Source organism: Podarcis vaucheri, assembly GCF_965113315.1.
Source record: "Podarcis vaucheri genome assembly, chromosome: 4".
Lineage (NCBI taxonomy): Eukaryota > Metazoa > Chordata > Lepidosauria > Squamata > Lacertidae > Podarcis > Podarcis vaucheri.
In genome coordinates, this window is record NC_138762.1 from 23,595,021 (window position 1) to 23,620,340 (window position 25,320).

The 25,320-nt window shown below is 43.3% G+C and overlaps 1 protein-coding gene across 1 annotated transcript; it reads right to left on the reverse strand.

Annotated features, from left to right (window-relative positions):
- Nucleotides 1-1,394: 1,394 nt before the first annotated feature.
- LOC309530579 (vitelline membrane outer layer protein 1-like) lies at nucleotides 1,395-7,060 on the reverse strand. The gene is made up of 4 exons (XM_082219648.1): nucleotides 6,982-7,060; nucleotides 6,209-6,400; nucleotides 3,848-3,951; nucleotides 1,395-1,774 (listed from the first exon to the last, which is right to left on the reverse strand). The coding sequence occupies exons 2-4, from the start codon at nucleotides 6,377-6,379 to the stop codon at nucleotides 1,486-1,488; spliced, it is 564 nt and encodes a 187-aa protein (XP_082075774.1). The 5' UTR covers nucleotides 6,380-6,400; nucleotides 6,982-7,060; the 3' UTR covers nucleotides 1,395-1,485.
- Nucleotides 7,061-25,320: the final 18,260 nt, after the last annotated feature.

Genomic DNA, 25,320 nt, shown 5'->3' on the forward strand with positions numbered 1-25,320 from the left:
AAAATAGATAATATTAATAGCAATGTCCCAGGCTACAGGAATATACAAAACCCAGTTAGACAATTGTCATTGCAGCCCTCGCCCTGCCTTCTCCCCAGAGCAAGCGGAACCATGCGATTCTACTTACCGCCTCACGGCAAAGCAGCCAGAAAGAGAGGGAGCAGGGAAATGTGAATATGGGCCCGGGAGTGAATAGGGGGCAGGGCAATGGGAAGTACAAGTCATCTGTCCTTCACCTGCCATGCTGTCATGCTCCTTAGCTGAGCAGAGCAGAGCAGATGAAAACCTACCTTTGATCTGTGCCTACTGCACTCCCACTACTAGTTGCCTTTCATAAGTGCATCCAGACCAAGGAGTCCATTGGCATTTGGAGTGGGGTGGGCATGGCTGTCTGAAGCAAAAGGACATATTTTAAGGTGGGATGGTGGTGTTACGTCTAGCACCAAAGTCCAGCATTCTCTACCGTGCTTTACAGCAGGGCTCTGGAGCCTTTTTTAGCTGGAGGGCCACCACTTGCCAAGGTGGGTGGGCAAAAGGAGGTATAGCAAAAACAAGAAAGAAAGGCAAATGTTACCTTTGTATAGTAGGCTAGTTTTTACACACACACACACACACACACACACACACACCCCTCCTTGTCCACTGCAGTGGTTTTCAACCTCTTTGAGTCCATGACTCCCTTGACCAGCCACATTCTTTCTGTGGCTCCTCTGTGGAAGCCACTTACATTGCGGTTCAGGACACATGTAAATGGGAATTTTCCCGTTCCACCCCCTTTCCCCCTCTGAACTAGGGTTGCTATATTTCAAAAAGTGAAAATCTGGTCACAAAAGTTGTTGACCTCTTTATGGGGGGGGCAAAATTGTTGAGCCCTTTCTGAAACCAGAAATGTGTCTGGGTAGTCACCTTTCGTACGATGCAGTGGGCCTCTTCTTACATTCTTCTGTGTCCATTCATCCTTCTCTGTCCTCTCTCCAATCCTATGGTTGGGCTCCTATCCAGCAGCCATGATGGAACTGCCACAGCAGAGATTGTGCTGTGTGTGACTTTAGCATTCATTCTGTTATTAGTAAGTCAGCAGACCAGGAGGGCTGGCTGAGGTTTTGCTTAACAACCAAGCAAAGTGGCACGACACTCACTGAGGTAGTGAGTGCTCTGATTGGCTGTGTAGATCTGAGGGAGTTCCCCCCTGTTATGTATAATTGATAGCCTTCCTGCTGTGTCCAGTGCCTGACCTAAGAAAGACAAAAGCCTCTCTGTTGCTTTCTCCTCAAGTTATACAATGTTTTGTTCCGCTTCCTCAAGAAAGCGTTACCAAGATTTAAATGGCTCTGCCAACAAGACATTCATGAAGATTTAAGGCACAGTGCGTCAAAAGAAGACACCCAGAACTCTTCATTGGGGATACATTTATTATTAAGTTTCACATCATGGAGCCACTGGGGCACAGGGAACTGAGCTATTGTTGTGTGAAACCCACATGGTTCAGTCGCAGCAGTAGAAGATCACATCGTTAAGTCCTGTGTTGTCTTCTAATCCTCTGTCAATTCTTGTCACCAATCCACATATGGCACCATTAGTACATTGTTGACTCCATGGACCATACGTACCCCAGTCAGTTGAATAGCCTGTCAGGACACCCCCATTTTCACAGCTGAACCTGATATTGTCAGCTGCTGTGTCATCCACGACACCTTGATATCCTAGTACTCTCAGAGAATATGAGATTAGACGGCCTCCAGGACAAATCTCAGCCTTTGTCCATGTTCCATACCTGACAGAGATAGTGGTGTTAATACTCTGAAGAAATATTTGCTCAAGTCACGTCTTCACCATACATTCAATGCCCATTCAACACAGATTTGAAGCATATGGCTTCCCCCAAAGAATCCTGGGAGCTTTGACTTTGAGGAAATATAGAAGGTATTGGTGGAATTTGTATTGTTATAACAAAAAAGGGGTCAAACCATCTCAAGAACTGTTAAGTTTTTGGAAAGTTGTATAATTTTGATAAAGAATAGTCTTGGTGGTGGGGTGCACATTTTTATTTCTATTGTTATTTTGTTTTTGTTAAGGTTTTAAAAAAGCAAATCCCAATACATGTTATCACCTGGATAAGAAATAAGGAAACAGAAGAGACCTCTCCAAGCTTCCTTGCTAAATACTGATCTGAAATGCATCTTACAATAACTGGCTCTGTGATGGGGGAACCCAGAAGTGTGGGTTGGGGCAGGTGGAAACTGCATGGAAATTAATTCTTTAATCCCTTTTGGCTACTCTATCCAACTTTCTCTTCTACTGGTTGCCTCTTTGCTGTCCCTTGGGAAAATAGAGAATATCTTAGTGCTCCGAGAGAGAATCATCAAATTGTAGAGTTGGGAGGGATCCGAAGGGTCATCTAGCCTAGCCCCCTGCAATGCAGGAATCTCAGCTATAGCAACCAAGGCAGATGGCCAACCAACCTCTGCTTAAAAACCTCCAGGGAAGGAGAGTCCACAACCTCCCAAGAGAGAGCGTTCCACTGTCGAATAGATCTTACTGTCAGAAAGTTTTTCCATATGTTTAGTCAGAATCCCCTTTTGTGTAACTTGAAACCATTGGCTCAAGAGGTACCCTCCAGATCAGGAAAAAACAAGCTTGTTCCTTCTTCCTTGTAACAGCCCTTGAGATATTTGAAGATGTTTATCATATCTCCTCTAAGCCTCCTCTTTTCCAGGCTAAACATACCTAGCTCCTTCAACTATTGCTTATAAGGCTTGGTTTCCAGATCAAAATGTCAGCTCATCAGTGCTTTAGACCAGCTTCCCTCTACCTGGTGTCTTCCTGACGTGGTGGACTAAAGCTCCTGTTACCTCCATGTGTTGTCCTGTGCTTATGGGAATTGTAGTCCAAAAGATCAGGAGCACACGAGCCTGAAGAAGCCTGCCTTAGAAAAGGTGGACTTCCCAGTTGTCTCATCGTGCCTGCACTCAGGACCAGGAAGCTTTCACAAATGGAATGGAGGTATATTTATAAACTGGATACACTGGACCCATATGGTTAGAATTCAACAATAGAATTTGCAGGATATATTTAATTGTGTTCAGCTGAGTTTGTGGCTGGTCCTTACTTTACCTTTATATTTGTGAGGCCTATTCATATTCCTTAAGGAAGGCTAACAAACAGAAGGCAGTGTGCCTCTTTTCTGTTCTTCCTTCAGGAAATATGCACACAGGGACAGGTGCATTTTATAAGACTTTTCATATCAGCAACGGTGGGTGGTATAAATTTTATATCCTTCTGTCATTAAATGAGTTATTTTGTCATTTTTTACTCTTGTTCCAATCTAATACGGCCTACATTTTGTTACACAGGTAATGCTGCATGTATGCATTCTCTTCACATTTTATTCACCTCATATGGAAACAGACTGGAATTTTGTTTTATTTAATTTTGTTAGCTCGATGATTAATTCCTTGGGAAGGAAATGTGATGTATACTGGAACTACATCCAAATGTTGAGCAACTGTTGATTTATGAGTGGATTCTTCTGCTATCAAGATTCAAATATATAAATGTTCATTAAGAAAAAAATTAGTCCTGTTACTTTCATGGTTGTTTAGATTTCCAGCTGTGTAACAGTTGCCCTAGTAATACTATCTTTTGCTACATTGCATTTCGCTATTTTATCACAACCCTCCCTGTTGTGTTGTTGATGCACTCAGGTTTGGCAGCCCATGAATAAGTCACCATAATTCAAGATGTATCCTCCTCAAGAACTCAGGGAAAAGGCAAGAACTTGCCAGATTTGGTTCCATACTTCTTTCTAACAACAAAGCCAAGGAATGGAATATTTAAAGCTACTCACGGTCCAACAGCAGATTGAATTTCTGAGCCATCCGTGCAAATGAGGCGGATGCCATTCAGAGAGGTATCATCTCTAAAGGGTGATTCTGGTGTCCATGGCTGTACCTGGGGGAGAAGAAAAGCTGTGGCTGCAATAAGACCACATTTACGAGCAAAGCACAGCATTTTTCAGGAGGAATTTCACACACACTAGATTGGCAGGCTGAATTTGACAGTATTGTACAGAACTTGGATGGTTTGATTTGAAAAAGATCTCGTTTGACATGCCCCAAAAGGAACTAACTCCAGTTCAAGTTTGCCCCTTTACAAAATGAACTATTTCAGTTCACAGTTCACAGTTCAATTCAAGTTTGTCCAAATGTTCCTTGGCAAATGTTCCTTGGCAAAATGCCCCCATGTGGACCTCGGCCCTCCTGGACGCTGTCTCTGATCGCGCACTAGCTGCAGCAATTTGGAATAATTAATTACAAAAGAAGCAAATACACATATTTCAAGTGAAGAAGGGGAGTGAAGTCTGCTAATTTAAGTGACCTCTGCGAAAGAAGACAACAGGTTGGAGATACAGGAATATTTTACGATGAAGATACACCAAAGGCTGGGTATATTGACAACGGGACTGAAGGGGGGGGAACCTTTTTTACTTTCCTTCTATGTGATTTACAAGAACCCCTCCTCATTAGAATCGTCGGTTGAACTGACCCAAGCTGGATGATTAAGGTCTGTATGGAGATAAACTTTAACCAAAAGTATGCTTTATGGAGATCGAGAAGCAATAAGAGCTTTTGGAATGGCACAGCAATTAATTCGGAGTCGCCATCTTGCCAAAGGATTTATAGCCGGGAGGAGGAACGGACTTATTTGTAGACTGCATTCCTGGTGAATCTCCTCAGAGGTTTTGAGAAAGGAGGCAGATTGGTGAAGATTAATGACACTAAGACTGTTTTGATGTATGGAACTGATGTTATATGGAAAACGTCTGGATATGGCTACTGGATAAAAAAATATATATCCACACAGGATTAGAAACTGTTCTAACCAGCTTGTGGAGACTATCAGAGGTCACAAAGAGAAAGGAAAAATATATGAAAATAACAACAAGAGATGTGGAAAAACAATAAGAAAGGACTGGATAGTACTGTGAACATCATAAGGTTAGATTTGTGGACATTAAAACAGCAGTAAGAAGCAAGAAGTTGATTGGATCTCCTTCGGAACTTGAAATATGGGTACCCCCAACAAAAATTTAAAATTCGGCTGTATAATTTGGAATTTATATAATTTGGTTTGATTTGATGTGATTGGTCGGTTAATAAAAAAATATTCTTAAAAAAAGAAGCATAAATTTTACTTAAGAAGACTAAGCGACCATCATTCCACACACAGCAGAATGCAAATCATTTGATTTCTTTCCCCTCAAAATGATGATATTTAAGCTTAAATGCACAAAGGGTCCAAAGTGTAAATAACACATGTAAAAGAATGAACTTGAAGATGAACTAGAAGATCACAGGGTGGATTACAATATAAAAAAACAAAAATGCATGCCATAATAAGAAACAAAAACAATTCCCCCAACAGTTTAATTAGCCAAAGGACAGAGAAGAGGAATGCTTTTGCCATGGACCCAAATATATGTAACGGTGGTGCCAGGCAAGCTTCTCTGGGGAGAACATTCCACAAGTGAGGAGCCACCACATAAAAGGTCAGTTTCTCTGGGCCTCTTGCGGAGAAGGCACATGAAGAAGAACCACAGAAGCTGAAGGCCTTAGGTGTGCCACCAGTACATTTGCCTCATAATGACCTCACCACCAAGCAACTTAGTCAGATGGTGTCAGCTGCATCCCATTGCTCAGAGAGGAAGAGAGCATGGAGAGACAGGAGGAGGTAATTAGACAGGAATGCAGAACGAGGGAGGAACAGCCTAGTTGCAGTAGAAGCCTGAGCTCCGAGAACAAGGAGAAGGAAGGGGGGAGTTCAAGGGAGAAGACACAGCTTACGTTCGGACTCTCAGGGAGGCCCATCCCATGACACATAGGCTCAGAAGAATTAATGAGAGGCGTGAACAGGAAAGGAAGCGAAAGGGGGGCTTGAAATGAGGAAAGAGGAATGGGCAGAACTCAGACTCGGCAACAGCTAATTTGGAAGCAGACGCTGAGTGACTGAGGTCCAGAGTGATTTGTGTGTTTTGGGCAATAAACCTGAGTTAATTACTGCCAGAATTGTCTCGCTTCTCTGGAAGAGACCCAACCATTACAGATGGAAGGTCAGGTGAGCAGAGCAGCCCCAGGACTCTGTTGATGCTTATTGTCACAGCTACGTGGCACCAAGGTGCCTGAAAAGGAAGACACAAGGAGGTATCTACCTTCAATCTGAATCCTTTCGCATGTCCTTGGCGACAGAATTCTATGGTTCCCCATTCACCCCATGGCGATCCATTTGGCACTGAGAGTTCTTTGTTAGCCTTTCGGAGTTGTGCATCCGAGAGGTAGCTGGAGAAGATCAAGAAGAGCGCAGTACCTATAAAGAGCGCCATGGAAGGTAGCTCACCGCAGATCTAGCAACAAAAGCACAAGTGGGAAAATAATAGCCATGAGAATGTTGAACCCCAAATCCCTGAATCCCGTTTTTCACAATATGTGGTTGCTTTTGGCTGATTTTGGCTTTTCTAATCATAGTTTGATTCCTATGAGAAACCCAGGAGTTATTTGGGCTGGGACCAGGACAAAATTCACTAGGCAAGCAGGAAACGCTTTTAGAAAAAGTGAATGGTAGAACATTAATGGATGGGTTTTACCTAACCCCTGAGTAATTATTATTGCTTCTCAGGAATTCCTAAACATTGTTAAGAACAGTTTATCCAATGTGATTCACAGAAATAAAAACCTACAAGTTTATTACTAAAACCTAAAACAGAATAGAGTCACAAAAATAAAAATAAAAAGACTCCACAATCCAACTTTCATCGCATGATTGAGAAGCCCAATCACACCATGTGAGTCTTGAATGCCTTTCAAGATGCCTGAAGGTCAGTCACCCTTGGGTGGAGCCAGCACAGAAAAAAACCCTGCAAATGATAATTTTAATATTATTATTACTACTGCTGCTGCTGCTGTTACTAGTACAACTAATACTCACCTTTTGGGAATAACAGCACAGCTGGAATTTATTTATTATTGTTGTTGTTGTTTTGTTTTCTTGCTTTACCTCATTCAGTTCTGGCCACTGCCTAAGCTTGTATAATTATGGACAGGAAGCAGCCCTTGTCCTCCTTTCTCTCTTCAGCAAGCTGCTCAATGCAGTGTCTCACTGCAGCCAATTATTCTATGTGGGAAAGACTTTGAGCTGAGCTGCTTATATTAATGTGGGCAGCAACCAGGAACAGGAACATGAGATGTGGGAGTTTCCCTCCTGAGCAGTCCCTGCCATGCTCTGCAGCTCCATGACTGGATAGAACTGGATAGAACTGGACAGCTCAAGCCTTTCTTCAAGGCACTAAAATAATTATAACAGCAACCATAAAACCCCTGGCCAAATTTAAAATGCAATATTAAACAGTCACAGGAATAGAGTGATTGCTGAAAATATATATCTGGGGTGTCAAAGGTCAGTGTGAAGAGTCTTGTGGCATTCGGGAGCCTAAATGGACGAGTACCAAGGCTTTCAAGAACCAAGGTACAGCCATAGCCTGTGGTAGTCGCCGAGCCTGCTATTTTAAATTACCCTTAATGTAATGGTACAGCTCACAGACCTATGCAATGTATTGATGTCATACGTCGGTGGTCTAAGGCATTACAATTTAAGCAACTTAAGATGGCAGGCTGGGTAGCAACCATGATAGATACCAAGCTTATTTCCCACCTTTACTTTCTTGGGCTCCATGATCACTGCAGATGGTGACAGCAGCCACGAAATTAAAAGATGCCTGCTTCTTGGGAGAAAGGTGATGACAAACCTAGACAGCATCTTAAAAAGCAGAGACATCACCTTGCCAACAAAGGTCCGTGTAGTTAAAGCCATGGTTTTCCCAATAGTGATGTGTGGAAGTGAGAGCTGGACCATAAAGAAGGCTGATCGCCAAAGAATGGATGCTTTTGAATTATGGTGCTGGAGGGGACTCTTGAGAGTCCCATGGGCTGCAAGAAGATCAAACCTATCCATTCTGAAGGAAATCAGCCCTGAGTGCTCACTGGAAGGACAGATCGTGAAGCTGAGGCTCCAATACTTTGGCCACCTCATGAGAAGAGAAGACTACCTGGAAAAGACCCTGATGTTGAGAAAGATGGAGGGCACAAGGAGAAGGAGACAACAGAGGACGAGATGGTTGGACAGTGTTTCGAAGATACAAACATGAGTTTGAGCAAACTGCGGGAGGCAGTGGAAGACAGGAGTGCCTGGCATGCTCTGGTCCATGGCGTCACGAAGAGTCGGACACGACTAAACAACTAATCAACAATAATTGTCCACTTAAGGTCTAGGAGTTAGTTTTAGATATGATATGACAGTGATATGATGCCAATGGCCCCTCCAAAGCTGGTGCTGACTATGCTTTAATTGCCTCTGGATTCTCTACTTCTTCATTGCTGAAATGGATCCTTGAAATTGACTTTTTGAAAGCAAGGGACAGAGTGTATAACTGCTGACATTAATACAGTCGTACCTTGGTTCTCGAACGTAATCTGTTACGGAAGTCCATTTGACTTCTGAAAATATTCGAAAATCAAGGTGTGGCTTCCAATTGGCTGCAGGAGCTTCCTACACTCAAGCAGGCATTCGGCTTCCAAGAAACATTTGAAAACTGGAACACTTCCTTCCAGGTTTTTGATGTTCAGGAGCCAAAACGTACGAGTACCAAAGCATTTGAGAACCAAGGTACAACTGTATCTGAAACATCCCAGTGCCATGACTTCTTGAAACTAACTGATGAAATTAATAGCTGAAACTAACTATAGCCACTTTATGGCTGGAACTAACTGGTGAAACTAATGGCTGGAACTAACTACAGACATTTAATGGCTGGAACTAACTGGTGAAACTAATGGTTGAAACGAACTGATGAAACTAATAGTTAAAACAAGCTGGCGAAACTAACTACAGCTGTTTAATGGCTGGAACTAACTGGTGAAACTTATGGCCAAAACAGACTTCTAAAGCTAACTGCTGAAACTAATGACCGAGATAGTCTGATACATTGTTTTTCTAAAAAATAATTTTCTGTGGAAATGAATTGATGGATTTATTGATGATTCTGAACAAATCCCTTTTCTTTTCAATGAAGATAAAATATATTTTATTTTATTTGAAACATTATAAATTATATTATATTTAACTGTTACCTAACTTTATTTAACTTTTTTGCTCTAACATAAAAACCAAGCACTGGTATTAAAATTGGGGAAATGCACTGAAGATTATACATTGTTGGTATAAGCATTTCTATAAGTTGAATAAAATCCTCAAGGGCTAGACAGAAGTTTTAACTTAATTACAGGGAATTACATACTTAAGGAGAGGATGGAAGGGAGTTTTATTTCTTGTTAGTGTTATGTAATTCTGTATAAGTTTGAAAAATGAATAAAACATTTTTTTTGAAATGCCCATGTTCCCCTAATATATAGAATCATAGAATCATAGAGTTGGAAGAGACCACAAGGGCCATCAAGTCCAACCCCCTGCCAAGCAGGAAACACCATCAGAGCACTCCTGACATATGGTTGTCAAGCCTCTGCTTAAAGACCTCCAAAGTAGGAGACTCCACCACACTCCTTGGCAGCAAATTCCACTGTCAAACAGCTCTTACTGTCAGGAAGCTCTTCCTAATGTTTAGGTGGAATCTTCTTTCTTGTAGTTTGGATCCATTGCTCCATGTCCGCTTCTCTGGAGCAGCAGAAAACAACCTTTCTCCCTCCTCTATGTGACATCCTTTTATATATTTGAACATGGTTATCATATCACCCCTTAACCTCCTCTTCTCCAGGCTAAACATGCCCAGCTCCCTTAGCCGTTCCTCATAAGGCATCGTTTCCAGGCCTTTGACCATTTTGGTTGCCCTCCTCTGGACACGTTCCAGTTTGTCAGTGTCCTTCTTGAACTGTGGTGCCCAGAACTGGACACAGTACTCCAGGTGAGGTCTGACCAGAGCAGAATACAGTGGCACTATTACTTCCCTTGATCTAGATGCTATACTCCTATTGATGCAGCCCAGAATTGCATTGGCTTTTTTAGCTGCCGCGTCACACTGTTGGCTCATGTCAAGTTTGTGGTCAACCAAGACTCCTAGATCCTTTTCACATGTACTGCTCTCAAGCCAGGTGTCACCCATCTTGTATTTGTGCCTCTCATTTTTTTTTTTTTTTTGCCCAAGGGCAATGCTTTACATTTCTCCCTGCTAAAATTCATCTTGTTTGTTTTTGCCCAGTTCTCTAATCTGTCAAGGTCGTTTTGAAGTGTGATCCTGTCCTCTGGGGTGTTAGCCACCCCTCCCAGTTTGGTGTCATCTGCAAATTTGATCAGCCACAGGAGAATGGCGCACAGCAGTGTGGAAGATGTCCAGAAGTTACCCGGAGGCACTAAAGGTTGCAAACTGAAAGCATGTGGGAAATCCCTAGAGTGCAAGGCATGCAGAAGGGCAAAGGTAAAAGGGTGCAGTTATCCCAGGTTGGAGAGGGTAACCACAAAACCTTTTGAGCTTGTGCACACAGACCTGTTTGGACCCATGGAGAGTCCGAGTCTGGGTGGGGTCAGGTTTGTGCTGATGCTGACAGATGATTTTAGCCAGAATGGCTGGTCTTTCTCGCTGAAGTCGCAAAGCGAGACAGCGCAACTGATTAAAGATTGGGTTGCGGAGGTGGAACTGAGGTTCTCCACCAAAGTGCAGGGGTTCAAGAGCGACCGTGGGTCAAAGTTTACTGGGTCTGCTCTGAAGAAGTTTTTCAACCAGAAGGGAATACGTCACCAGGTGACGGGTGCTGAATCTTCTCAGGAGAGAGGCATGGCAGAGCACAGGAGTGAAACACTGGCTGAAGCTACCAGGGTTCTACTGTGTGACTCTGGGTTGCCTCAGAGCTTTTGGAGTGAGGCGTGGAAAGCTGTCAATTTTACGGTGAATGGGTCCTATAACCCGGTTATAGGTGACACACCGTTTTTCCTGTTGCACCAGAAAAAGCCACAGGTGCATTTCTTCCGTGTGTTTGGTTCCGAAGCCTGGGTGCCTGTACCAAAGGCACAACGGAAGGAAGGTGGTCCAAGGTACCAGAAAATGATCTTCTTTGGGTATGAACCTGTGACAAAGGGGTGGAAGTTTGCTTATCCAGAAGGTGATCAGACCAAGCTTCTGATCAGTAAGCATGCTGAGTTCTGTGAGCAGAATGGTTGGTCAAGACTCAATGATGGTCCTGACGTTCTCTCAGAGTGTCTGTCTGATTCTGAGGAGGGAGAGCCAGAGGCTGAACCTGTTGCTGAGGACCAAGTCCCTGAACAGGGTCAAGACCAGGGTTGGGTTTCTCCGCAGGTGGTTAAGAGAGAGCCCAAGAGTGAGCCTTCGTCTCCTGTTAGCAAAGTCCAGAAGGCCCGAAGACGCAGTAAGTCAGAGGGGGAGTCTTCTGATGTAGAGGACACACTTGCTGACCCCAGTGGGTCAGGAGGAGCACCTGAGTTTGTGCTCAGACGGTCCACACGCGCCACGAAGGGGGTTACACCTGAGAGGTTTCAGGTCACCAGCGCGTGGGTAGGTTTCGCACAGTGCGAATCTGGAAGTTTTGAAGGGGTTCAACAGATGCCTGAGACAGATGCCAGAAGGGGGCAAAAGGCAATGGAAGGTGAGTTGAACTCAAAGAGGTCTGTAAATGGGTGTTCACAGTTTCCCTCAGGATGCAAGACGAGAGGGGGTGTGAAGAGATTCAGAACTTACAGGGTTAACAGTCCTGAGTGACGTCTCACATCATGAGGCGTGGTTATGTTTCACATACGGGAATCTTACTGTGTGTGTTAGTTCTCCTTCTGTTCTGTTCGAGAGAGGAGAGATGTGCGCGTTGTCGCCGGGTGTTTGAAGCTGAATTTACGATGTTATGCTACACGATTAAAGACTGTTGGAGATAAGAGGACAGCTTGCGTGCGTTCTGATTTATTACCCCCACAGCACACCAGCTTCTACCGCTGTGTGTACTCTGCTAAAAGGGCCAAAGAGGCTGGAGGATTTTTCGACCGGCACAGACAGCTCAGTGGCACAGCTAAGAAGTGTGCCGGGCGCCATCTTGGCCGCATACTTTACATTTCTCCCTGTTAAAATTCATCTTGTTTGTTTTTGCCCAGTTATCTAATCTGCCAAGGTCATTTTGAAGTGTGATCCTGTCCTCTGGGGTGTTAGCCACCCCTCCCAGTTTGGTGTCATCTGCAAATTTGATCAGGATGCCCTTGAGTCCATCATCCAAGTCGTTGATAAAGATGTTGAATAAGACCGGGCCCAAGACAGAACCCTGTGGCACCCCACTAGTCACTCTTCTCCAGGATGAAGAGGAACCATTGATGAGAACCCTTTGGGTTCGGTCAGTCAGCCAGTTACAAATCCACTGAGTGGTAGCATAGTCAAGACCGCATTTTACCAGCTTCTTTACAAGAATATCATGGGGCACCTTGTCAAATGCCTTGCTGAAATCAAGGTTGGCTACATCCACTGCGTTCCCTTCATCTACCAGGCTTGTAATTCTGTCAAAAAACGAGATCAGGTTAGTCTGACATGACTTATTTTTCAGAAATCCATGCTGACTATTGGTGATCACAGCATTCCTTTCTAGGTGCTCACAGACTGTTTGCTTAATGATCTGCTGCAGAATTTTCCCTGGTATTGATGTCAGACTTACTGGGTGGTAATTATTTGGGTCCTCTCTTTTCCCCTTTTTGAAAATAGGGACAACATTTGCCCTCCTCCAGTCTGCCGGGACTTCGCCTGTTCTCCAGGAATTCTCAAAGATGACTGCCAGTGGTTCTGAGATCACATCTGCCAGTTCTTTTAATACTCTTGGATGCAGTTCATCTGGCCCTGGAGACTTGAATACATCTAAACTAGCCAAGTATTCTTGTACTATCTCCTTAGTTATTCTGGGCTGTGTTTCCTTTGCTGAATCATTTGCTCCAAATTCTTCAGGTTGGGCATTGTTTTCTTTATCGGAGAAGACTGAGGCAAAGAAGGCATTGAGGAGTTCAGCCCTTTCTGTGTCCCCTGTTTGCATTTCACCATCTTCTCCTCTGAGTGACCCCACTGTTTCTTTGTTCTTCCTTTTGCTACGGACATACCCATAAAAGCCTTTTTTGTTGCTTTTAACCTCTCTAGCAAGCCTGAGTTCATTCTGTGCTTTAGCTTTTCTGACTTTGTGTCTACATGTGCTGGCTATTTGTTTGAATTCCTCTTTGGTCGTTTCCCCCTTTTCCATTTTTTGTACACATCCTTTTTAAATCTTAACTCAGTTAAAAGTTCTTTAGATAGCCACCCTGGCTTCTTTAGGCACCTTCCATGTTTCCGTCTCATTGGTATTGCCTGACGTTGTGCTTTTACTATCTCCCTCTTAACAAACTCCCAGCCATCATGAACTCCCTTTCCCTTTAGTATTACTGTCCATGGGATCTCACCCAGCACTTCCCTAAGTTTTATGAAGTCAGCTTTCTTAAAGTCAAGAAATTGAGTCCTAGTATGCTTGGCTGCTCCTTTCCGCTGTATAGTAAACTTCAGAAAAGCATGATCACTCGCGCCTAGTGATCCTTCCACTTCTACCCCACTAACCAGGTCATCAACATTGGTTAGGACCAGATCTAAAATGGCTGTTCCTCTTGTTGCTTCTCCCACTTTCTGGACAATGAAGTTGTCTGCAAGGCCAGTGAGGAATCTGTTTGACCTTATGCTCTTGGCTGAGTTGGACATCCAACAAATATCCGGGTAATTGAAGTCCCCCATTACTACTATCTCCCTTCCTTTTGCATGCTTGGCCATCTGTTCCAGGAAGCCATCATCTATGTCCTCCGTTTGGCTTGGGGATCTATATTAAACTCCCACCATGAGGTCTCTGTTATTCTTCTCTCCCTTAATTTTGACCCAAATGCTCTCACTTTGGCTTTGAGGTTCTAAATCTTGGATCTCTTCACAGGTATACACATCCCTGACATATAACGCCACTCCTCCTCCTTTCTTGTCTGGTCTGTTCCTCTAAAATAGATTGTATCCCCCCATTTTACATTCCAATCGTGGGACTTATCCCACCAGGTTTCAGTGATGCCTATTATGTCATATTTAGTTTGCTGTACCAAGAGCTCAAGCTCATCTTGTTTATTTCCCATGCTTTGCGCATTAGTGTACAGACATTGAAGTCCATTAATCATTCCCCCGTGTCTCTTACTTAAGGATTTTTTCCTCCCACCACTAGGTCTGCATGCTGTTTGCTCCATTTGGTCTATGACATTTGGATGATCATCTTCATCAATTGATAGACTCCTACCTTCAGGAGCACTGTCTCCCTCCCCCACATTAGTCAGTTTAAAGCCCTCCTGATGAGGTTTCTGAGATTTTTGGCAAAAATATTTCTCCCAACCATTGTGAGGTGCAGCCCATCGCTTGCCAGAAGTCCATCTTCAAGAAACTGCAGTCCGTGATCTAAGAATCCAAACCGTTCCTGTTTACACCATTTGCGAAGCCAGCTGTTCACTTCCACTATTTTTCCCTCTCTCCCTGGGCCACGTCGTTCAACTGGGAGGACAGATGAGATGACAATTTGTGCATTTAATTGCTTCAATTTCCTGCCGAGAGTCTCGTAGTCTCTTTTAATCTTCTGGAGGCTATTGCTTGCAGTGTCATTGGTTCCCACATGAACCAAGAGGAAGTTTTATGATTCCTTGCAGTCGTTCAGTTACATCTTGGATCTTAGCCCCGGGGAGACAGCACACTTCCCGAGACATCTTGTCAGGCCCACAATATGCATAATATGCATTATTGTAATAATATGCATTATTGTAAACAAGGTTGGGTTGAAAACTGCACCAACAAGTTCAGACAAGTGTAAATTTTGATAGATAGTTGTGTGTTTTGCACATTTCAAATGCAGTATTAAACAGACACAGGAATAGGGTGTGTCCTCAAAATATATATCTGGGGTATTACAGGCCAACGTGAAGAGGAGTGTCTTCAGTATGTGGTGAAAACTATAGTGAAGGTGCCAAACACACTTCCCGGGGAGAAAATTCTACAGCCCTAGAGCTGTAGAATGGATTAAAAAATAATATCACAATGCCTTTATAAAACTCTATTGTGCTTGATACGTAGTTCTCCCATAATACTGGAACCCAGGGATGATGATGATGATGATGATGATGATGATGATGATTACCATTATTACTATTATTACTATTATTACTATTATTACTTACTTCCCCAGCCAATCTGGGCGGCTTTCAACAGAACATTAAAAACAGAATAGAACTTTAAACATTAAAAACTTCCCTAAACAGCTCTGCCTTCAGAAGTCTTCTTAAAGTCAGGTAGTTGTTTATTTCCTTGACATCTGATGGGAGGGTGTTCCACAGGGCAGGCGCCACTACCAAGAACGCCCTCTGCATGGTTCCCTGCAATCTCACTTCTCTCAGTGAGGGATCCACCAGAAGGTCCTTGGAGCTGGACCTCGGTGTTAAATAATGTTGTTAAATATCCTGTGATGGTCACCCAGCCTGCTGTTTTAAGTTACCCTTAATGTAATGGTACAGTTCACAGACCTATGCAATGTATTGATGTCATACATCGGTGCTCCAAGGCATTACAATTTAGGCAACCTAAGATGGCAGGCTGGGTGGCAACCATGATGGACACCCAGCTTAACTCCCACCTATTGTCAACTTAAGGTCTAGGAGTTAGTTTTAGAGGGTAATGAGTGACGTCCCTGGAAACCAATAGAGAAAGCAGATGATGTCTGCCATGGTTGCCACAAGCAGGGCTGGTTGGGATGAGCACATTGACATGATGCCAATGGCCCCTCCACAGCTGGTGCTGACTCTGCTTTAACTGATCTGGATTCTCTACTTATTCATTGCTGGAAAGGATCCTTGAAACTGACTTTTTGAAAACAAGGGCCAGAATGTATAAGTGCTGAAACGAATACAGTGGCACCTTGGTTTACAAACTTAATCCGTTCCTGAAGTCCGTTCTTAAACCAAAGTGTTCATAAACCAAGGTTTGCTTTCCCACAGTAGTGGGTGACTCAATTTACAAATGGAACTTTGTAAATTCACAAACCAAAACACCTACTTCCGGCTTTGCAGTGTTCTTAATCTAAAGCTGTTCTTAAACCAAGGTACCACTGTATCTGAATCCTCATGGTGCCATGACTTCTTGAAACTAACTGGTGAAATTAATAGCTGAAACTAACAACAGCCAATTAATGACTAGAACTAACTGGTGAAACTAATTGCTGGAACTAACTACAGCCATTTAATGGCTGGAACTAACTGGTGAAACTAATGCTTGAAACGAACTGATGAAATGAACTGATGAAACTAATAGTTAAAACTAGATAGTGAAACTAACTACAGCTACTTAATGGCTGGATCTAACTGGTGAAACTAATGGCTGAAACAGACATTTGAAGTTAACAGCTGAAAGTAATGGCTGAAATTGTCTGATATATGTGTGTGTGTGTGTGTGTGTGTGTGTGTGTATATTGCTAAAAAATAATTTTCTGTAGAAATGAATTGATAGATTTATTGATGAGTCTGAACAAATCCCTTTTCTATTTAATGAAGATGAAATATTTCTAATTTACTCTGAAACATTTTAAATAATGTTACCTCACTTTACTTAACTTTTTTGCTGTAACATAAAAACCAAGCACCGTTTCTACAAGGAACTGGACCAAGCTGTCCGAAGGGTCCCACCTATTCCTGCTGGGAGATTTCTGTGCCAGAGTTGGGAATGGTCATCACAAGTGGGACAACTGCATAGGCTACTGTGGTATTGGCAGAACAGACAAAGACTTCTTGAGCTGTGCTCAGATCACAGCCACTGAATCATGAACATGTTCTTCTCTACCAAGGCAAAACATAAGAGTGTCTTGGAAACATCCAAGGTCAGGCCACTGGCACCAGCTGGATTTGATGACATACTACAGCTTTTTACTTATAACAGCTTTAAAAATGAGATTGCTGTTAGTGTTATATAATTCTGCTTCAGTTTGAAAAATCAATAAATCAGGTCCTCTTCATGGAGGGCATGTGTTGCGGTGAGATCACCAAGACTGACCTCACTGTTGTGGGTGGAAATGTTTGGATAGCCACAACTACCCGATTTGGTCCCCCGGTTGCTGGGATGATTCTGGCCAATGGGGTTCTGAGAACGAACAATCGGGGGACCTATATATAACGCTGCACGTTGCATCGCGCTTCCTCTTAATTTGGCTCCTTTCTCTCCCCTTCCCCCCTCCCGTACCCGACAGGGGTTGCCTCATCGGGGTGCTTTTTTCTAGGATCTCCCTGTAGGTTCCTCTTATGTTTACATTGAAGCTGCAGCGGCCTTATTTGTTGGCTTTATAGCTTTGGCTTACCCGTGGGACTTGCTGCATTCACCCCAGCCAACCTGGGGTTGTTTGGGGCAGCTTCTTTCATAGCTTTTATTTTCCCTTTCTCGTTTTAGCGTCTGGTTTCCGTCCTATGCGGACAGTCCTGGCAGTATCCTTAATTGCTTCTGCCTTTTGATTGGGCTGATTGCCATTCAGGGTGTGCCCCTCACACCCGGTATAGCGGGAGCGCTCCAGTGGGCCTTGGCTCTTGTTGGTTGCCATTTTGGATGGTTTCTCTCCAGCGTTTTGGCGTTAGCGCCATTTTGATTTCTTCCTTCTTGCTGGTTGCCATCTTGTGTGTGGGGCCCTTCAGCACTTAAGCAGGAGCACCATTTTGTTTTACGGCCTAGTCAGTGTTTTCTTATAGCCTTTGTACAGGCTTGGGACCTGGGTGCTTTGTCCTTTTTTACCCCTTTGCTTTAAGGCTTTGGCTGCCTCCTGCAGGCCTATTTTCAATAATGCCTCCTAAAATAATCCAGGATGTGGTCCTTCCTCCTAAGAGGTTAATAAGGGGGCCATCCCCCTCACTCCGCTCATGACAGCCTCCCTTGATCCCTGAGCAGGTGGCCAGGCACCTTGAGTCCATCATTTCGGGCCTGGCTGGTGATCCCCGTGCCACATCAAGCTTCTCAGCTGAAGTTAATGGCCTTTTGCAGTGTCTTGGTGCCCCTTCTGAGTCTCACCCAGGCCCATCCTCCTCTTCAATTGTTGAGGCTCTTGGCCCTTCTGATTCTAGTGGGGAAGACAAAGGGTTTGATCCTTCTGGGGCCTTGTTTAATGAGTCACAATTTTACAGAATTCCCATCCCTACTTCGACGCAGGGGTGCCCCAGGAGTTTGGACACTTCGGTCCAGCCCTCTCACCAGGGTTGGGAGTCTTGTTCTTTGTCTGGGGGCCCCCATGCCCCCCACACTAGGTCCCTTGAGTTGGGGCTTGTGTCCTTTGGTACCATGCGAGGTGTGGGTAAGGCGAGTCTCTCACATATTTCTAGTTCCTCACAGGTTATGGCAGTGTCTTCGCACCAGGCTCCTTGCGCGGCCACCTCTGAGGAGCGTGAGCTTCCAGTTCCTCGTGTGCCTTCCAGGGCTGGAAAATGCCACTGGAGGTGCCATTCTCGTCGGAGAGACAAGAGGAGCAAGGACAGGGATACCACCTTGTCTTCAGGTACTTCTTCCACAAGCTCCGATGATGATGTGGAGGCCAATATGGCCCTTTATTGGGGCCAGGCGAATCACAGGGACAATTTCCCCTTTATTGGGGCCAGGTATGGTGCGGCTTTGGAAGTGAAGGATGGTGTTTTGGTTAAGGATGTTAAAGTCTCCACCAACTCAACCAGAGATATTATCCCCGGTTGCCATCTTGTCTTTTTCTCATGGCCTCAGATTGAGCTCCCGCATCCAGATGGACTTGGAGGAGTTGGCTGTTGCCTTCCCAGGACTCAAAAGTTTCAGGTCACAATTGCTCCAGCGACGTGTATGGTGCGGTAGCCACTGCCCAGCTGCCACCGAGTGGGCAAGAATGTGCATGGATTGCTCTGTGGCCAGGAAGGTTCTGGGCCTGGGAGGCACTGTTATCCGCCATGCAGGCATTACCTTCACGGATGCGGCCTTGTATAGGCCTGATGGTGTGCATCTTTCCAATGCAGGAAATGATGTTTGGCTGACCAGGGTGTCAGAGGGGTTAAAGGGTTGGTTACAGTTGTGAGTGCTTTGGTGGCGAGCGTGAGTATTCGTGTGGCAGTTAGGGATTGGTTCAAGGTGTGGTGGAGGGGAGGTTTTCACACCTGCCCCTCCCAGTGTGCATAGGGTATTCCGTTAAAGGAATCCAGGTGTTCACCATGCTTTTGTCCGATCCCATTTCAGGGGTTAGGGCCATGCCAGAGCACCTGCGAGAATGTTGGGGTGAATTTGCATCCACAGTAGGGCTCCCTCCGGGTGTTTACTTTTACTGACATTTTGTGATCAATAAAGTTGTGGGCAAAATTATGCCAAAAACCTTAAACTAATATTGGCGTCATTTGTGTCTTTCTTGGGAGGTCTCAGGGGTCTTCACAAGCAAAACATAATTTTTAGAATGCACACGTTCCCCTAATATATGCATTTTTGTAAACACTGTTTAGCTGGAGAACTCCACCAACAAATTCAGACATTGTCATTTAATGTTTTCATTTTTTTTCCATCAGGTCCACCAAGAGGGGGACACAGCAGGTACTTCTATCCTAGGCCTAGACACCGAGCTTCCACTTTAAAGTAACCACAAAGTCTCTAGACCTTGTAGAATAATAGTTATGAATGGAAATGTGCAGTCCCCATTCAACACAAAAAGGAAGACATGAGTCTGTTCCTACTATTTAGTGTTTTCAGCCAATGAGTGAAGTCACAGCTATAATTCACAAATGCTGTGAAGAAATAAAATACAGTCACACATGCATCAGGAAAGACTTTTTAAAAGGGCCAAAATGATCCAGGAAGTTTCTTATCCACACAATGTAGAAGGAACTCCCAGATTCATTTTAAAGCAATGGCTAATGGGAGTTGTAGTCCAAGTATTTGGATGCCACTGGATGGACAAAGGCTTCTATGTGGTTATGCGCTTGTTGCTCTTCCACATTATTCTTTTGTTGGTCTTCTTTCTAAAATTGAGGAACTGGTCTCAAAAAAAAGGACACACACACATATTTGTTTAGCATTTAATTGTGGTTAAATTCCAGGTCAGCAAACTATTAGAACAAGCTTCATCTACAGCAGTAAAACTTAAGATCATTAAGTGCTGTAGCATCACCTTCTTCTTGATCAGGCTGTACTTTGTCTGCAGCCCACATATGGTACCAGAAAAGCAGGTGCTAACGCTGGCATAATAGCCCCAGCATATTCAATTAACAAACATTCCTCTCCCGTTTTCACATTTGAAGTAGACGTTGGCTGCTGTATTATCCACCCCATCCTTGGGAGGTTCCACACTCAAAGCAAAGGCAACCAGGCGGTCATGGTCACAGTACTGAGACTTGTCCCAGTCTCTCCACCTATGGAAAAAGATCATGGTAGCAATGTTGTGATAAATCAACACATACACTTTCTTGTGTTGGAGGCTCTCCAGAAAAACTAGTAGCTGATATATATATATATATATATATATAGAGAGAGAGAGAGAGAGAGAGAGAGAGAGAGAGAAGATATATAAACAATGTTGCAATAAAACTGCAGCTCTTGTTAAGGAATTTTAACCATCTCAGCCACCCTCCACAGTTTTCCATTTTATTTTCAATCCAGTACTTAACATTTCATGGCTACAGAGCATCTTCAGTTCACATTTTATTGTTCTTTGCTGGTGAGTTTGATTACCTAAGGGTTATTGTTGTTTTTTAGTTTAAAAGATATTTTGTCCTCCTGGAAATCTCAGCAATTCCCTGAGAATGCAGGTATCTTCCACCTGATTTTAATAGAGTTTGAGTGTTAATTAAAAACTCTTGATATCAAACTCAAATAAAGATTTATCATTGGTTGGCTACCATATAACAATATCTCTTCTAAATTGACTCTAAGATTTTGACATTCATTTTTGCTGAATGTGTTAGAAAGGGGATTGTCTGAATGTATGCATACTGATCAGCTTCATTAAAGGGAGATTTCTTCAGGATACTAAGGAGAATACTTGGTATAACTATTACAAAGAAACAAAATTGCTATTCCATTCCTTGCTGACACAGAAAAGGCATTTGATAAATTAGAATGGACTTTCATGAAATGAGTGGGTCTTGGAAGGCAAGATTTAACTTTGTCAGACCTACTCTAAGAAAACTAACTGCTAAATTAAAAAGAAATGTTTTCATTTATAAAGCAACATGTATTTCTAGCATACTAGAACAAATAACCTCTGAACTGTAAAAACGGTAATCCCTGTTAAATAGCTACCATATTTCCTACACTTCTAATGCTGGATACCAAAAAGTATTCTGTGATTGACTCAGGAAACCCTCAAGACCAAGCTGCCACTCTGCGCTGGTGGAATTGTGTTGTGACTCCTCACTAGCTGTGCTTTTCACCATAGTTTGCTGGAAGATTATACAATATGTTTGTTAACTTTTTGTTGAATGAGACTTGGGTTCCTTCTATGAAGCTGGGAATTACTGAGAGTGGTTTCTGTAGCTGTTCTGGAGGCAAAAATAATTCGTAAGACATTTCCGGCAGTCCTTCACCTGAAAGCTACAAGGTCATAGGTAAAGGTAAAGGGACCCCTGACCATTAAGTCCAGTCGTGACCGACTCTGGGGTTGCGGCGCTCATCTCACTTTATAAGCTGAGGGAGCCAGCGTACAGCTTCCAGGTCATGTGGCCAGCATGACTAAACCGCTTCTGGCGAACCAGAGCAGCTCACAGAAATGCCGTTTACCTTCCCGCCGGAGCGGTACCTATTTATCTACTTGCACTTTGACGTGCTTTTGAACTGCTAGGTTGGCAGGAACAGGGACCGAGCAACGGGAGCTCACCCTGTCGCGGGGATTTGAACCGCCGACCTTCTGATCGGCAAGTCCTAAGCTCTGTGGTTTAACCCACAGTGCCACCCGCGTCATAGTAGGAGAGAAATCTAAATCATGTTCCTGATGTAGACTCATTTATTGCACCATTAGTGCAATGGAGACGGAAATGATTGAGAGCTGTATTATCCTCATGTGGTTCAGTACTTTGAGGTTTCTGCAGCTGATGGCGAACAGAAAAAAGAGGTTGCGAACAACCTGCTGCTGAAACCAGGACTCCGACAATGCCAAAGTTTGTGTTGGTAAAGCAAGTGTTTTCTGTTTGACTGTTCCATACTCACTGGTTTGAGCCTGAATAAGCAGTGTAGGCTTTGTCTACTGCTGCGGTTTTTAACCTTTTTGAGTCTATGGCTCCCTTGACCAGCCATATTTTTTCTGTGACTCCTCTGTGGAATCCAGTTACGTTGGGGTTCAGGACACGTGTGAAAATATCACCTCTAAAAATATGGGTTGTCCTATTTTAAAAAGTGACAGGCTGCTTTTAGAAAATCCTACCCCCTAGATGCCATTTTCAATGGCATCCCAGCTAAGTCAGGGAAATTATGGACGTACAGTATGACAGCCCTATCAGAACATCAGCTGCCATGGAAGAACAGTGGGACTGTGCACTCACTGCCAGTTTCTGGGCTTCAAATGGCATCTGAGAAGCCACTCTGAGAAACAGGAGGCTTGACCAGATTGACCTGTCGTACAATGCAGCAGGCTTCTTCTTACATTCTTCTGTGTCCATTCATCCTTCTCTGTCCTCTCTCCAATCCTATGGTTAGCCTCCTATCCAGCTGCCATGATGGAATTGCCACAGCAGAGATTGTGCTGTGTGTGACTTTAGCATTCATTCTGTTATTAGTAAGTCAGCAAACCAGGTGGCTGAGGTTTTGCTTAACAACCAAGCAAAGTGGCACGACGCTCAGTGAGGTAGCGAGCACTCTGATTGGCTGTGTAGTTCTGTGGGAGTTCCCCCCTGTTATATATAGTTCATAGCCTTCCTACTATGTCTGGTGCCTGACCTAAGAAAGACAAAAGCCTCTCTGTTGCTTTCTCCTCAAGTTATACAATGTTTTGTTCCGCTTCCTCAATAAAGCGTTACCAAGATTTAGATAGCTTTGCTAACAAGCCATACATGAAGATTTAAGGCACAATGCATCAAAAAAAGACACCCAGAACTCTTCATTGGGAATACATTTTATTATTAAGTTTCACGTCATGGAGCCATTGGGGCACAGGGAACTGAGCTATTGTCGGGTGAAACCCACATGGTTCAGTCGCAGCAGTAGAACTTCACATCATTAAGTCCTGTGTTGTCACTTTCTCCTCTGTCAATTCTTGTCACCAATCCACATATGGCACCATCAGTACAGTGTTGACTCCATGGACCATACGTACCCCAGTCAGTTGAATGGCCTCTCAGGACAGCCCCATTTTCACAGCTGAACCTGATATTGTTAGCAGATGTATCATCAATTAGTATTCCTTGTGATTCTTGTACTCTCAGAGAAAATGAGGTTAGACGGCCTTTAGGACAAGTCTCCTCCTTTGTCCATTGTCCATACCTGACAAAGATAGTGGTGTTAATACTCTGAAGAAATGTTTGCTCAAATCATGTCTGCACCATACATTCACAGCCATTCAGCACACATTTGAAGCATATGGCTTCTCCCAAAGAATCCTTGGAGCTTTGACTTTGAGGAAATATAGAAGGTATATTTTAACAAAAAAGGGCTCAAACCATCTCAAGAATTGTTAAGTTTTTGGAAAGTTGGATGATAGGTATAAAGAATGGTTTCGGTGGTGGGGTGCAATATTTCTATTGTTATTTTGTGTTTTACGTTCTTCAGGAAATATGCACACAGGAACAGGTAAATTTTATAATACTTTTCATATCAGCAACAGTTGGTGATATCAATTTTATATCTTTCTGTGATTAGATGAGTTATTTTGTAATTTTTTACCCTTGTTCTCAACTAATACGGCCTACATTTTGTTATACAGGTAATGTTGCATGTATGCATTCTCTTCACATTTTATTTACCTCATATGGAAATAGATGTAGAATGGAATTCTGTTTTATTTAATTTGGTTAGCTCAATGATTAATTCTTGGGGAAGGAAACATGATGTACTCTGGAACTACATCCGAATGTTGAGCAACTGTCTTTTCTACATTGCATTTCACTATTTTATCACATCCCTCCCTGTTGTGTTGTTGATGCACTCAGGTTTGGCAGCCCATGAATAAGTCACCATAATTCAAGATGTATCCTTCTCAAGAACTCAGGGAAAAGGCAAGAACTTGCCAGATTTGGTTCCATACTTCTTTCTAACAACAAAGCCAAGGAATGGAATATTTAAAGCTACTCACAGTCCAACAGCAGATTGAATTTCTGAGCCATCCGTGCAAATGAGGCGGATGCCATTGAGAGATGTATCATCTTTAATGGAAAATTCCCATTGGTCTACCTGGGGGAGAAGAGAAGCTGTGACTGCAATAAGACCACATTTAAGAGCAAAGCACAGCATTTTCAGGAGGAATTTCACACACACTAGATTGGCAGGCTGAATTTGACAATATTGTACAGAACTTGGATGGTTTGATTTGAAAAGGAACTCGTTTGACATGCCCCAAAAGGAACTAACTCCAGTTCAAGTTTGCCCCTTTACAAAATGAACTATTTCAGTTCCCAGTTCAATTCAAGTTTGTCCAAATGTTCCTTGGCAAAAAAATATTTCAGCCTCCAGAAACTCACAAGCTGTTGTGTTGAAGCATAAAATTTACTTAAGAAGACTAAGGAACCATCATTCCACACACAGCAGAATATGAATAGTTTGTTTTCTTTCCCCTCAAAATTATGATATTTAAGCTTAAATGCACAAAGGGTCCAAAGTGTAAATAACATATTTAAGAGAATGAACTTGAAGATGAACTAGAAATTTGCTTCAAAATGAACTGAATTCATTTTTCATTCACCCAGCCATTACTTTTCAGCTGTTGTTGGCATGGTGCAATATCACCATCATCATCATCATGTATTAAATTTCTATACCACCCTTCATCTGAAGATCACAGGGTGGTTTACAATGTAAAAAAACAAAAATGCATGCCATTATAACGAACAAAAACAATTCTCCCAACAGTTTAATTAGCCAAAGCCCTGGGAGAAGAGGAATCCTTTTGTCAGGCACCTAAGGATATGTAACAGGGGTTCCAGGCAAACCTCTCTGGGGAGAGCATTCCACAAGTGAGGAACCACTACATAAAAGGCCCATTCTTGTGTTGCTGTTCTCCGGACCTCTCACAGAGAAGGCACATGAAGAAGAACCTCAAATGCTAAAGGGCCTTAGGTGTGCAACCAGTACGTTTG